The sequence below is a fragment of the Rhinolophus hipposideros genome (genome assembly GCF_964194185.1).
Source record: "Rhinolophus hipposideros genome assembly, chromosome: 17".
Lineage (NCBI taxonomy): Eukaryota > Metazoa > Chordata > Mammalia > Chiroptera > Rhinolophidae > Rhinolophus > Rhinolophus hipposideros.
This window is the reverse complement of record NC_138063.1, coordinates 50,747,136-50,760,908: the sequence shown is the minus strand read 5'-3', so window position 1 is coordinate 50,760,908 and position 13,773 is coordinate 50,747,136. Positions and strand designations below refer to the sequence as shown.

General features: G+C 45.3%; 1 protein-coding gene across 7 annotated transcripts in view; it reads right to left on the bottom strand.

The window, feature by feature from the left end:
- Positions 1-1,096: 1,096 nt before the first annotated feature.
- MTCL1 (microtubule crosslinking factor 1) overlaps positions 1,097-13,773 on the bottom strand; it is a 125,944-nt gene continuing 113,267 nt past the window's right edge. For 4 of the 7 annotated variants that reach the window (XM_081078202.1, XM_081078204.1, XM_081078206.1 and 1 more), the window contains 4 exons: positions 12,224-12,255; positions 7,623-9,162; positions 4,831-4,887; positions 1,097-2,278 (listed from right to left, as the gene is read on the bottom strand). In XM_081078202.1, the coding sequence (XP_080934328.1) occupies positions 4,849-4,887; positions 7,623-9,162; positions 12,224-12,255 (1,611 nt within the window). In that variant the 3' untranslated portion in view covers positions 1,097-2,278; positions 4,831-4,848. The remainder of the gene's footprint in view (positions 2,279-4,830; positions 4,888-7,622; positions 9,163-12,223; positions 12,256-13,773) is intronic. The other 3 variants (XM_081078200.1, XM_081078201.1, XM_081078203.1) reach the window with 1 other exon arrangement.

Here is a 13,773-nt window from a genome sequence, read left to right as displayed (position 1 = left end):
CATTTCCAGAACTTTTTCATCATCCCAAACAAAAACTCTGTATCCCATTCTTCCCTCTCCCCACCTCCTAGTAACCACTATTTTACCTTTTGTATTTATGAATTTGTCTACTCTCAGTACCCTACATAAGTGGAATTTCACAATATTGTTATTTTTGTTACTGGCTTATTTTACTTAGCGTAATGTTCTCAAGGTTTGTTCATGTTGTAGCATGTGTCAGAATCTCCTTTTCAAAGGCTGAATAACATTCCAGTGTATGGATAGACCACATTTGGTTTATCCATTCATCCACTGATGGACACTGGGGTTGATTCCACTCTATAGTAAGTAATGTTGTTATGAACATGGGTATACAAACATATGTTCAAGTTCCAGCTTTTAATTCCCGTAGGCCTATAACCCAGAAATGGAATTGCTGTATCATGTGATAATTCTGTTTTACTTTTTAAGGAATCATCATGTTTTCCACAGCAGTGGCACCATTCTATATTACCACCAACAGTGCACCAGGGTTCCAGTGTCTCTATATCCTAGTTACTTTCCATTTCTTGGAAAATATTTAAAGATGGAACTGTGGTAATGCTCGGAACAGAACATATTCCATTAGCCCATCTGGGTAAGAGAATTGGTGAGTTAATGAAACATTAAAGCTCGAAGCTTCCGCCTGACATAGTTCATGTGCTCTTGGAAGCATCACATCTCTACAGACTCCTGTTCTATCAAATATATCTCAGTATCAGGGAGCAAAATGTCTGTTCTGGAGTTACTGGCCACTCCCATTTTCCAAAGGAAGGGAGAGGGAGAGGCCGGGCACATTTTTATTTGTGGATAGCCAGTTTCCTCACAACCCCACACCCACCAGTTTTGGCTTTTTCAATATGAAGTTGCCTTTTTATCTATCCCGGGACACTCTTAGGGAGTACAATGAAACTGCAACGTAGTCATGCATTCATAGTGCATTCCCAATTAGATATGTTAACAGCTGTTGCCTTTTTAAAGATCTCCCCTTTCCCGTCTTCCCCTGGCTGCAGCCTTTCCACTTGAGCCCTTAGAAAACGATGATGGGCGCCAGAAACACGAGAGGCGGGAACAGGCTGCCATTTTGTAAATGCTTTATTTCTACTTCTTCATTGTCTCATACAGACTCCGAGGCACCATCCTTTGTTTCCATTTGGTATCCTCATGACTTTTTGTAGTATTCTTTCCTTAAACAGAAAATTTTGAGTAAACACTGCATATTGCCAGTTAATCTTCCAACAATAACTTAAAAGTGTCATTGCTGTTGTATCATCAATGCAATAAGACAACAAAAATACAGTACGAGGGATTTCACAATGTATCACAGTGGGACAGACAACTCACACTTAGGCGATGGTAAGACCACAAGAGCAGTATGTACATGCACCCCAGTGCTTCGAACCCGAAGACGTGCAGGTAGAGTAGAATATGTGGATTATACAGAGAATTTGGTAAGCCCAGCTAAGGACTCTGTACCTTTTCCAAAATGCTGACATGTATCCCCTCCAGTACATAGGATATCTGTCTTGTCTACTGGCTTCATGGCTTTTTCACTATAGAAAGTTCACTGAATCAGACAGTCTGAACATTTCAAAAATTATTAAAAACCAAAAACACTAACAAAATAAAATTAACTGAAAACTCTAATTCAACGTGGAAATAAACCAAACTAAAATGTAACAGTGCAAATTTAACAGAGAGGCAGTTAGTATTGAGTCGGTGTTCAGAATCTCTTAAAACGTACATCTTTAAAACTTTTATTTTTTAAATTTATATCTTATTTACCTTTTTTGTTTAATATATTGTGTGTAAAAAAGATGGAGACAAAAATAGTTTTCTGAGCTATGAAAAAAATTAAGTTATTACAGGCACATTTACTGTTTCATTCTAGAAACATCTCAGGTTCACAGGTTGAACATTCAGCAGCTGTGTTTTTTTAAAAACATTCTTTGACCTTGGGAAAAGCAGATCTCTCCTTATGGGTGGAGTTTGGTTGATGATGATGGTGTGGTTATGCAAATTACAGTGAATTATTCCGTGATAATCCATGCAAACTTGCATTATGTCACAGCTGTAGCTTCTCCCCAGGAAGTTCTTCATCACCAAGCTCCTCCAAGGAGGTCGGGTCTCCGTGTGACTGAGCCGGTGAGACAGTGGGGGAACATGGGGCCCAACGGGATGGAGGGCGACGGTTTGCTGGTCTCTCGGGCCTGGAGAAGCAGGGTTCTAGGGATGGAGCTAGTGCGGAACAAGGTAGTTCCTTCAAAGCCGGAAAGAGAAAGACAGGATTACTCAGACTGCCAGTTCCTCCAGGGGATGACACACCCCAAACACACTTCTTGACAGACTCAAGTTAAATGCAATAGACCAGGGGCAACTTCTGAATGTTAATTTATATTTTGCTCATGGAGAATAACTTAAAATGATAAGTAAAGAATTCAACACGAATGATCAGTGACGACAGTAATGTGAAATTTTCAAATTAGGATCAAAAACGAAATGGCATGAGATGGGTATGTTTACAGAGCACCTTCAGACCTGCGCTGGAGCAGATGGAAGGTGGAGAGGGGCACAGGCCATGTGTGGTTTACACCGGCCACATGGTCATATTCCGAGCCAGCTGATCCTATCATCTTGGCCCTCCTGACTGATGCATTTAGCAACAGTAACAGGTCCTAAGAGGTCAGTCTCCCTATGCCTTGGTCTTTTGGGGGCATGAAGAAACCTACGATTTCATCCAGCTGTGTTAGCAATGAGACTCGCTTTAAAAGAAATTCTGCTACTGTTTATTCCAAAATGACTGGCAGTAGGTCAAACAAACTCCCACAACGTGGAAAAAATGCCGCAGGCAGAAATTTTAATTTAGGTCTAGTTTTCTTTAATGACTCTTCCTTGCAGCGGCGTTTTAAAAAGGGGAATCAGAGTGCGCTTGTGGTTTTGTGTTGCACGCATCCCACACCTTCTGAGAACAGATAATGCAAGACACTCAACCATGCTGCAAATCACCTATAATACTTCTCAAGGGCCACTGCTCATTTTTTGGTTTTAAAGAATGTTGAGCTACTTGTCCTCAGTCTATACAACAGGAAAAAAGGACACTCACTCAAACCTGGAATTTGCTGGCACAGAGAAATGTGAAAAGCTGTAGCATGGGGAAATGATGATTTCTACAGGGTGGAACTGCCCACATGACACTCAGACAACATGAAGCTGAGATGGTAAACCACTGCAATGAAGGATGACACAGAGCAAAGATCCTCAGAGCCAGTCAGGAAGTAGGTGAGAGGATTTAAAGAGAGGTGACAAGCAATTGCAAAGACAAGAATGAGGAATGTTTAGTCAGCGGAGCAGGGGAGCAACGGCAGGGAAGAGATAGCCGCTGTGCTGAAGGACAATGTGACAATGTGAGCAGGGAGGAAGAAGACGGAAGGCAGAACACATCATGCTTCTGAAGAGTGATGGAGTGAGGAGGTTTCCTCCCTGCAGAGTCAGCAGAAAAAGAGCATTAACACTGCAGACTACTTCTTCATATTCCCTGCCTCTTTTGTGGTTGGCACTTTATATGACAACAGGGAAGCTTTCATCAGCAAAGCACTTATGCTAATAACCATGACAACCAGAGGCACCGCATCTGTGAAAACACCGTCAGCACCTGAAATAGCTGAAATGTGAACTAACACAGCGGTGAGTTCTGTCCTTAGCGCACCTCAGCCCAGGGCATGAGGGAACATATGGTTTGGGAAATCTGCTACTGTTTTCTGTCTGTTGGTGTCCCTGCTCCTGGTATTGTAAGGTGTGTGTGCGTGCAAGTGAGGCTGCTGCTATATGTCTGTTCAATACCGTGCAGCCCATTTCCACCTGGCTGATGCTGGATGAGAATGGGCTTTCCATTAGTTTTGTGCCACCTCTTCACTGGCACCTGTTTGTCTCCTCCAGGAAGAAATGTTGAGATCATGAGTTCAGGGAAAAGCACTTTTTCTTTAGTGACACACCAGCACATATAAGCAAATAATGCTGTCCTTTTCTGACAAGCCACTGCAGTGTGCCATGTGGGTGTTTGATCCTTGGAGCACCTCAGTCTTTGAGAGCCAACTGTATTTTGGTACTCAGCACTTTGAGTGAAGACCAGTAGATGAGGTGGGTGATTGACCATATCCTTGATCAAAAACAAGGTTGGTATTTTCTCATGTGTCTCAATTTAGGTTCTGAAGGCAATTCTGTGAGAATATTTTTTGGAACAGGAGTGACTTTATTGTTTATGCAATCAACAGATATTTATTGAGCACCTACTAGGTCACCTACAGTGTTTGGAAGGACAAGATGCATTTGCTTTTATTCCTTCTGCTGTGGTTAGAAAAAAGAGAGGCACCTCGTCGCATTATGGTCACACCTCATTACAGCATGTGGTAGTGCACACATGCTACCAAATACTGGTTGCAGGTCCTGGCTGACTGGCAAAATGCTTGGCTCAACGATGCTCAAAATGTTTGGCTCTGGTAGTCTGTGCCAGAGACAGTCCCCTCTCCTGGTCAATGTCCCTTTACCCCTCTGAAAGCATACTGGCTGCAAACTGCACAAGGAAGCGGAAATCTCAGCAGGATCTCTGTAACCTGAAAGTCTTTCTTTACATGGAGTAGTCAGCACTCGGCAAATGGGATTATCCAGGCAGCCCCTGGACCAGTGCTGGCAGCTGCCACTAGGGAGCCGATCTATCCGGGATGATTCTGCCTTGTTTCTTAGTGTCAGATGCCAACCCCAAGTTACACAAATGACCTCTTCAGAATGTTTGGAAAGAAGGAAGAAAGCACTTACGGCATGAGGCAGGCAGGGCTAGAGTCCCCAGGGGGCAGTTAGTAAGACAGTTTGGTTCTGTACAGAACAGACAGAAAGAAAAGAAAAGCAAGTAGGTTGGAAAGTATTTTTTAAAAAAGAAGAACAGTAAAGGCTTAACGTCTACAAGCAGGGTGCCAGCTCCAGGGACAGCTATCAGAACTGCGGGGTCCCACAGAAGTGGCATGTGCACACAGATCTCTCCTCTGCCTCAGTCCAGAGGAAGGAGGGACCCTCACTGCAGAACAGCAACAGGCCTCTCCCTTCTGGTTTCTATTCCTCGCTGAGTAACCCTTTGGTTTTTAACATTTCAAACACCTTCTGGCGCACAGAGAGATGGAAGTCACAGACTCTTGTATTTGAAACAGAGAGCATAGAACAGCCAGATTTGATTTAGTTACAATGATCAAACAACCACTGCCCATACCAAAAATTTCCCCTCTCAATTTCCACTTAGACATAGGAGGAAAGAATAGCATTACATTTCCAGATCATTCTCATTCTCTTCACACCAGAACTCCTTACACCTTCTCTCTGCATTACTGCATTGGTGCTATGGCTTCAAGAGAAACAGAATAAGTAGCTTGCAAGGTGAGAGTGAGGGGAGAAAGGGAGATTTCCTGTTATGCACAGTCCTAGCCAGGATCCCTGTGTCACCAATGTCTAGGTTTCCCAGTGAACATTCAGGGCGAGAGGCCACACAGGGTGCTCAGAGTAGGTCGGGAAATCAGATTTAGTTCTGGTGACTTTGGAATGAAAACCTAGAACTACTGCATAATTTATGGAATGATTAGAAGGGCTCTCCAATGGGCCTAAGACAGTAAGTCAATTCAGACAAGGAATAATTCTATGGGAATCTAGAACAAGCAGATCCTACAGAAAAAGGAAAAAAAAAGAACCCACGACATTTGAACAGTGCCAGGGAGTGCTCCATGCAGGTTCTGAACCCCTGAAACTGCTATGCTTTCCTCAAAGTCGCCAATCTTGTCTCATGGTAGCAAACACACTAAGAAGGAAATCTAAATAGACACTTTAGAAAGGACCGAAGGGGGCAGTGTACAGCTTTGTACCGATAGAGCCATTTTCAGGCCTTAGAGCTATGCTTCAGTCATTAAACCATTTTCTTTATATCACCATAGATTGCTTGCAGCATTCACTGTTAGTAACTCAAAGCATTTTTTGGTTCCTAAAATGTAATTCCTATTCAGTCTCTAATATAAACGGGCACTATGGACACAGCCAGTGAGTCCTTTGGACAAAGCCCTGATTTCAGCTGACTGCTCCAGAGCCCTGGAAAGGCAGGGCATTCACACAAACAGACCCTCCGCTGCAGAAACTCACTTACCTGAGGGCTTCGGAGGGATGGGCATAACAGAAGCCCGCAGAAGAGCCCATCTGTCACCTGAGAACACTCAATCATGGGATTTGTCCTTTTCAGAGCATGTAAACCACTCAATCACAGACTCGCATCTTCAGAACATGTGGGCCATGCTGTCAAGTTAGGTTGAACCACATGGCATCGTGACTGGCAACTTCACATGGTCTAACCTATTCCAGATTTAAACTTTGTATTTTGAGTTAAATACTGGTGGTGGGTTAGACTGGAAACCTGACTCTCATTGCTCCCACTGTGGGAAATGTGGGGCAGAAGGTGCAATTACATCTTCCTCTTCTCACCTGTGAAGCCTATGGCGGGTGGGAAAGCAGGGGCAGCTCAGGGAGCTCTCCTTCTTTGCTCCGACCCTTGTCATCTGCTTGGGCTGCCCTGCCTGGAGAATGCTTGTGGGTATCTGGATCCCACTGGTGTGGACTTTGTCTATCTGGGCTACTGGTGGGTCACGGCTCATTCTCAGGTCTACATGTGGGATCACTGCTGAACAGTGACTGACCAAGGGCTGGCTGGGGACCATGTCCTCAGCACCATGTGAACAGTGAGGCCAGCATCACCCCACATTATCATTGGGCACTTATTATTAGTAGTATTATTTTTGCTCATTCTTGAAGTGGAAATGGGGAGTCTTTTAAAGTGGTATGGTACAAATACGCCATGTGTGGAAATGCATCAGAACAGAATTCAAGGTTGACTGATTTGAGAATAATGTTAAGGGGGATATAGTAATAATCACATAATGATAATGTGATAATACGTGAGGTCATATGCAATGCGATAATACGGGATGTGTGTGGGAAATAATAATAATCATCACATTGTATGAAGGCAAAATTTCAATTGCATCTGTTTGCCTCACTTGGTTTTATTGCTAGGGGGATTCATGGACAAAGAGATAGTACATGATTTGTGAAATGTAAGACTACTACTTTGCACTGACGCCATCACTGGAATCCAGCCGTTCTCGTAGTTCCTCGTGAGAGATGTTCTAGAATCCATACTCTCAAACCCTCTCCAGCATACCTCTTGTGTTGTCACGTAGAAAGATCTGGAGCACGCAGAAAGCCCTGACACAACTCTTACATACTTCACACATACATTCCTAGGACATACATTCATCTAGAAAGGGCAAATTATGACTCCAAGTGAAAAGCCCAGATAAACATATGCGCATCAATCACTTAGAGTAGAGAAGGTTTGTGTTTCTGCCTATTCCATTCTCCTATAAACCTGGTATCTCCCCAGATCACAAGAACATATTATGGACCAGGATTCTTGAAATCAGGATTCTTGACCTAGGACAATCCCAGGTTCAAACTTGTTTTCCCAAAATTTAAATGGAAGAGCTGGTAGAAGAGGGTATGGAATACTCATCCTTCATTACCTCAATGGACCCTGATTCAGCTTTGGCTGTTTCTCCCATGTGGCTGTCACTGTTGAGACTTGGGAGGCCCTGGGGGGCCTGCCTCCTCTCCTCCTTTAAGGCATGCTCCAACAGCTTCTTGTTGAGTATCCGGGCTACATTCTCCGTGAGCGTGTAGCCAGGGGGAGCAGATAAGTCCTGCCTCACAGGCGTGTCCTCTCCCCCTTCCTCCCTACACGTCTCCGACCCAACCCCAATGGGGCTGGGTGACCGTCCCCGGGAACTGGGGCCAGTGTCCTGGCCTGGGCCCAGCTCTGGCCGGGGTTCTGCTGAGCGAGACCGACTCCCAGCCCGCATCCCCTTCTGGAAGGGGTCCTGCACCACGGGGCTGTGGTCGATGATATTGAAGAGGCTGGAGAGGCCATCATTGATGGCAGTGTGCACGGGGCTCTCGCGTGTGGTGGTGGAACGGGCCCAGGCTGACTCGCTGCACCCCTTCTGGGCCAGCCCTGGGGAGGTCCTGTTATTTGGCTGGTCAGCTTTAGACAGGGGCTTCCTCTGCAGCTTGGGAGACCCGTACTTAGGGGAGCAGCATGTGCGTTCAAACTTGGCCTGCACCTTCTCAATGGCGGGGGCCACCTGCCTGCTCCTAAGGCCACGGGATGGAGACGATGCGGGCGTGGCACCACCCCCCGCCTTTGGTGTGAGACACTTGTGGGGGCTGCTGGTGATGGCACTGCTACGCAGGGCTTCGGTCTGCAGGCCGACGCTGATAGTCTGGATAGTCTGCGTCCCAGTCGTCCGGGACCCATTGGTCTGACAGGCCATGTCCTTGACCGGAGGTTCAGGGGAACTAGAGCAGATGGCATTCCTGACGGAGAAGGCCACCTCCTTCATATCGTCACTCATGTTCTTGGACAACTCCAGGCTGTGCAGTGGGGAGGTGAAACCGAGGGGGGTGCATAGAGCACTATCGAGGGGGCGCAGCCCTCCCTCCCCATAGTCTCGGGGGTGCTTAGAGGGGCCACAAGGCCACCTGCTAAGCGTGTGTTCTGAGGGGCCTCCCTTTGTGTCTCCTGTGCCCCCTCTGGCTCTGTTTGCAGAAAACGGGCCCTCAGACTCCAGCCGGACTGAGCCCTCACCGCCCGCCACCATGATACTGTCCAGCCTGCGGATCGCAGGCGGGCTGTGCAGCACCCGCACCCCTGACGGCTCGGTGCGAACGTGGCTCCGCAGGGGCTGCTTCTGGCAGTGCTCTGGGCTGGTCATGGTGTCCGTGGTCATGGTGATGCTCGTGGTGAGGTACCAGGAGGGATCAGGGAAAGGCTCAGCACTGGCATCGCTCCCTGCCCGCGCCGCCTCGGTCCTGTCTGCCCAGGGGTCCGGGGGCTTCTCATCCCAGCTCTTGCCGTTGTACTCCTCAATGTACTTCAGGTCATCAGGAGACAGGGGTGGAGTGACATCCTCCTTGCTGCTGGCAGCAGGCAGGTCTTTCTCCGGCAGGAAGGGAGAGACGTCCATCAGGCGCTGGAACTCAGACATGGAGGACACAGACACTGCCCTGGGGAAAGAAGGAGAGAAGACAGTGTCAGTCGCCCATTAACCAGACAGCCCGCCGACCTGCGAACCCCTGACCCAGCGCAGCACGTGTCCTGCCCACACAAGAAGTGTCTGTATGTGTCAGTCTCCACCTGAACTATTAGAACACTTTCCAGTTGCTTGACGTTCTCTACTCCTGAGCTGACCCTGTGGATGTTTAATGGATTTTTCATTGCTCTAGAATTGTTCCAGGAGCTTTGTATTGGTCAGAATATTATACAGCCAACCCTCTAACACTGTCGGAATAAGTGGAAAGGTGGGGCTACTAGGCAGTCATAGCTAAGCTCTAGACCTACTTCGGATGGTTTCATTTTAGCCTATGGTACTCCACAGGAAGAAGGGAAACCCGGCTGTGGCCTGACCTCTCCATCTACTGACCAGTGCCTTTAATTTCATCGGGCCCTGCCCAAATCCACCAATGGGGCTCGGCTCTCCCTAGCCCTCTCTTTATAGTCAAGGCTTCTCTTTGTTCTTGCTCCTCCTGTGTTCCTGGACAAGAGGAAGACTTCCGTAGCACACATGCACACAATGAAGGGTGACGACAGGTGAGCAACAGCCAGTTTGGGTAAGCTGCTGCCTGATAGACGTGGATTTGGATATAGATTCCTCAATCTATTAGCACTTTAATTTGATATGTTTCTATTTGATATGAATTTACTACCTCCTGTAGGGTTGGGCAGGCTGGGGATTCTGACATGCTAAGACAGGAATTTACTGGAGTGCTCGGGCAGCTTGTCAGCCCACCCAGGGCAAAGAAGCAGTGGTCAGGAAGGAGGCTTGCGGCTGGTCACACCTGGCGGTTCAGGCCCTGGACCCTCTGGCCTGGAATCCCTCCAGGTAGGGTGTCGGGGAGGTGAGGTGTATGCAGACTCACTGTCTCGGCAACTAGACCACCTTCTCATAGGACATATTAATATTTGCCCACCCCCCAAACACAGGCTTGAGAATACCTAGGGTTCTAGACCAGCCCAGACCCTGCTGAAGGGGTCCCAGATGGAGTCCATGGGCCATTCCACCATAGGACCCATTAATGATGGTGAGGCCAGAATTGAGGTCTGTGTATCACATGGACTGGCCCACAGAACCAGCAAAGCTCTGTTTGTCTTTGCCCTCACCCCGGGGCACATCCTCTCGTGGTGATTGTCACACTGGGGTAAAAGAGCAGGTTACAAATGCCACGAGGCATCCCATCTTGTTATTTCTCACTAGAGGCAAAAGTCAGTGGTACTTTTTTGTTGTTGTTAGAAATAAGCTGCAAACTGTCCAGTGGCCAACTGAATAACAGAAAGCTGGCTATTTATTTCCAGTGCTGGAAATAAACGGATGGGTCAATTTGTCACTAGGTCTTAAGCTTTCCAACAAGAGTGATTTTTCCTCTTCTGTCTCTGCTCCAGACAAGGAATTGCTGAAGTAACAATGAGCTTCACAGCACTGTTTACTGGGGGCTGCAAGTGTCTGCAGATACCGAAGCCCTGAGCCTTCCACACTATCTGTATGTAGCTTATCTAACCCTGGCTTCTGCTCATAGAGGATCTATGCTCACAGAGTTAAACCAGTGGCATCTGCGTGGGGACTTTTGCCTTCAGAGTTTGGACGGATATGGTGGAACAGAGACAATGTGGACAGAGAAAGGAAACACATCAACCTTAGCAGCATCCAAAGTGAAACAGAACTACAAAAACCAGGATGCATTTGAAACATGTGTGGGTATATCAAGATACATATAAGAAAGTAGGGAGAGAACACACGAAACTGCATGAAGCTAAAAGGAAAAGGAAATGTTGGGGAGGACACATGTACTTTCTTACTTTGGACATTTTGATATTGTTTAAATTTTACAACCATGGATTTCTTTTGAAATTAACAGAAGCAATTAAGATAATAAACAGCTGTAGCTACAGTGCATGGAGTAGCTCTGCTAAGAAAGGAAGAAAAGTGGAGGATATAATGATAGCTAAACTTTGCTTGCTGCTTATTCTGTGCAGTCATTGCTTTACGTGTATTAATACATGCAAGAGGTAAACAAAAATCCTAACTACCTCCTGTTTACAGATGAGGAACTTATGCACAAATCAGTAACATAACTCACCCAGTCACATGGCTAGTGAGAAGCAAAAATGGATTTGTACCCAGACCATTTGCCTCAGGAGCCCAAGCTCTCAAGTGCTGTCCTGTACAGTCTGAGAAAGACCAGACAAGACAGAGCTTGAAGGACAGAAATGTACCATAGGCAATTCTAGGTTTTGGGTGAATCTGATAAAGGGCAAAATGGGAAGGAGAGGGTAATTCACAGACTCGAAGTTCATAGAAAAGCCAGGAATAAGGAGATCTGAAAATACCAAATGGGCCAGAGGAGAAATTTTATGTATGTAGTGGAAATAGTACATATTCATCTATAAAGAAAAAGGCTGTGTGTGGGGGTCAGGGGGAGGAGGGTATGGGAAATCTCTGTACTTACCTCTCAGTTGTGTATTTTTAATGTTTAAATTTAAATAAATTTGCTTATATGTGTCTTTTTAGAAATGTTCCATCATCCAGATGACCTAAAATATATGATTACTAACATGAACGACATCAAGTACTTTGTATCTACTTCGAGGATTGTTTCTGGGAAATATTTTAATAAATCCTCCTAATAGAGCTTTTAATGTATAGTATATAAAATGTCTCACAACCTATCAAGAGGGAGTTTTTTTCAGATTTTAAATTAGAAGAGAGGGGTTTCCATTGACTTTCCAGAAACCAAAAAACCATTTAAGACAATTATTCCTTTATATACACAACACACAACTACAACTGCAAACTTCTTACCCTAACACTAATATACACATGAATACCGCATGTCTCGACTTTTTGTTGCTGATTTTGGAAAATACAATATTTATGAAATAAAAATAATAAAGCAACTACTTATTCAGAAGTCTTACTTGAAGAAGTCATTTTGAAGAGTGTTACAATAAACCGCAATGACAAAGAGGATTTTATTTCAGTTGTCTCCTATTGTTCTCATCAATCCTACTTACCTTTGAAGATTTCCCTTGTGATTTTCTTCTTCCTATAAGAAGAAATAAGTTTCTCTGAGTCAGTTAATATTGGTCGTTTATGGAGCCTTTAGTGTGTAAGTGATTTGTTTTTCACTCCTGCCCTGGGAAAACACCATTGAAAATGTACTTGGAGCCTAGTTTTGGTTCCGAGTGCTACTGCTTTTCACCCCTTTGAAGTACAATAATAAAACCAGAATCCACACTGTGATGACGGGTTGGAGCTTCTGCAGTCCAGGGAGGAGCCCACGTGAATGAGAAAAACTGGCTATAAACTTTGTCATGGAAGAAGTGGCTCTCCGGTGCTTCCTCAAAGGACTTTGCTGACTACATGAATTTCAAACCTGGCTTTGTAATGACCTGGATGTCATGTGTGTATGGTGGTGGTGGGAACGGGGGGAGAAAGATGAGGGTCACCGAGTGAGTTAGCAGGCTGATGTCCCTTGGTCTAAGCCTCGCTTATAGAGGTTGGTGTGACATCCTTAGGCTTGAGCACTTTCTTGGTTTTAAAGATTGCCATTTGGAATCAGAGATCAAGTTACAGTGACTTCTGCTTAGGAGGAATGACAACTAAGCTGGCAGAGAACAACATAAACACAGGTTGTCTTGAGAAAACACCCGCACGCTGACATGGTCTTGAAGAAGGAGAAAGGATGCTCGCAAGTCCTTGGCGGTAACAGAAATGTATTCGTCAGTACAGTAAACAGCCTGGCTTCTGCTTAGTGAGCTCGGCCGAGTCTCTGCCCTGCAGATCAGTGTGGGGTCCAGGCCACTGCGGAGCTGGCACTAACAGTCTCCTGATCCCTGGCTGCCTTCTCTCTGCTGTGAAACTGGATCATGTGAGATTGCCAATAGATCCAACAGGGTGGCATACTGGCGATGTCACATCAACTGGGTACATATCGCTAAAGAGAGGGCACCGAACCTCGCTGGCACATGACTGAAGGTTGGTGCAAAAGTAATTTAAAAGCTTAAAAATAATTGCTAAAACTGCAGTGACTTTTGCACCAACCTAATATAATTTCCCTACATTTCAACACTATTTAACGCGAATTCCTGTAAGTCTATTAAGTACTCGAGACAGGTTAAACGACAGGTATAGCAACTGTTAAATTAACTCACAGATAATTATTCTTAAAATCAATTTTTAAAACCTGTTTTTAAAAAGGACATAACCAGAAAAACCTAATGCTGTGCTATGGAAATTTCAGCACAGAGTTTGGCTCCCCTATTTGCTGATCTAATTTATATATTGTTTCTACATGTTGGGTTTTTTTCCCTTTCACAGAATGAGATATTTATGGTATGTCATTGTTTGGTGACATTCGTTCCTTGCAAATGTGAGGTAATTTCTATAAAACTGAATTTTTTGTTGTTATTAGTAAGTTTTCTCGGGTCAGAGAAGACTGTGCTGTGATTGTTTAAAAAGTTGAAGATCTACACTTCCTAGAATGATGTTTCTTGGACGTGCCCATTTGTGAGACCTTTCTTTTTACACAGGACATGAGCCCTGTCTTTCCAAACCCAAGACG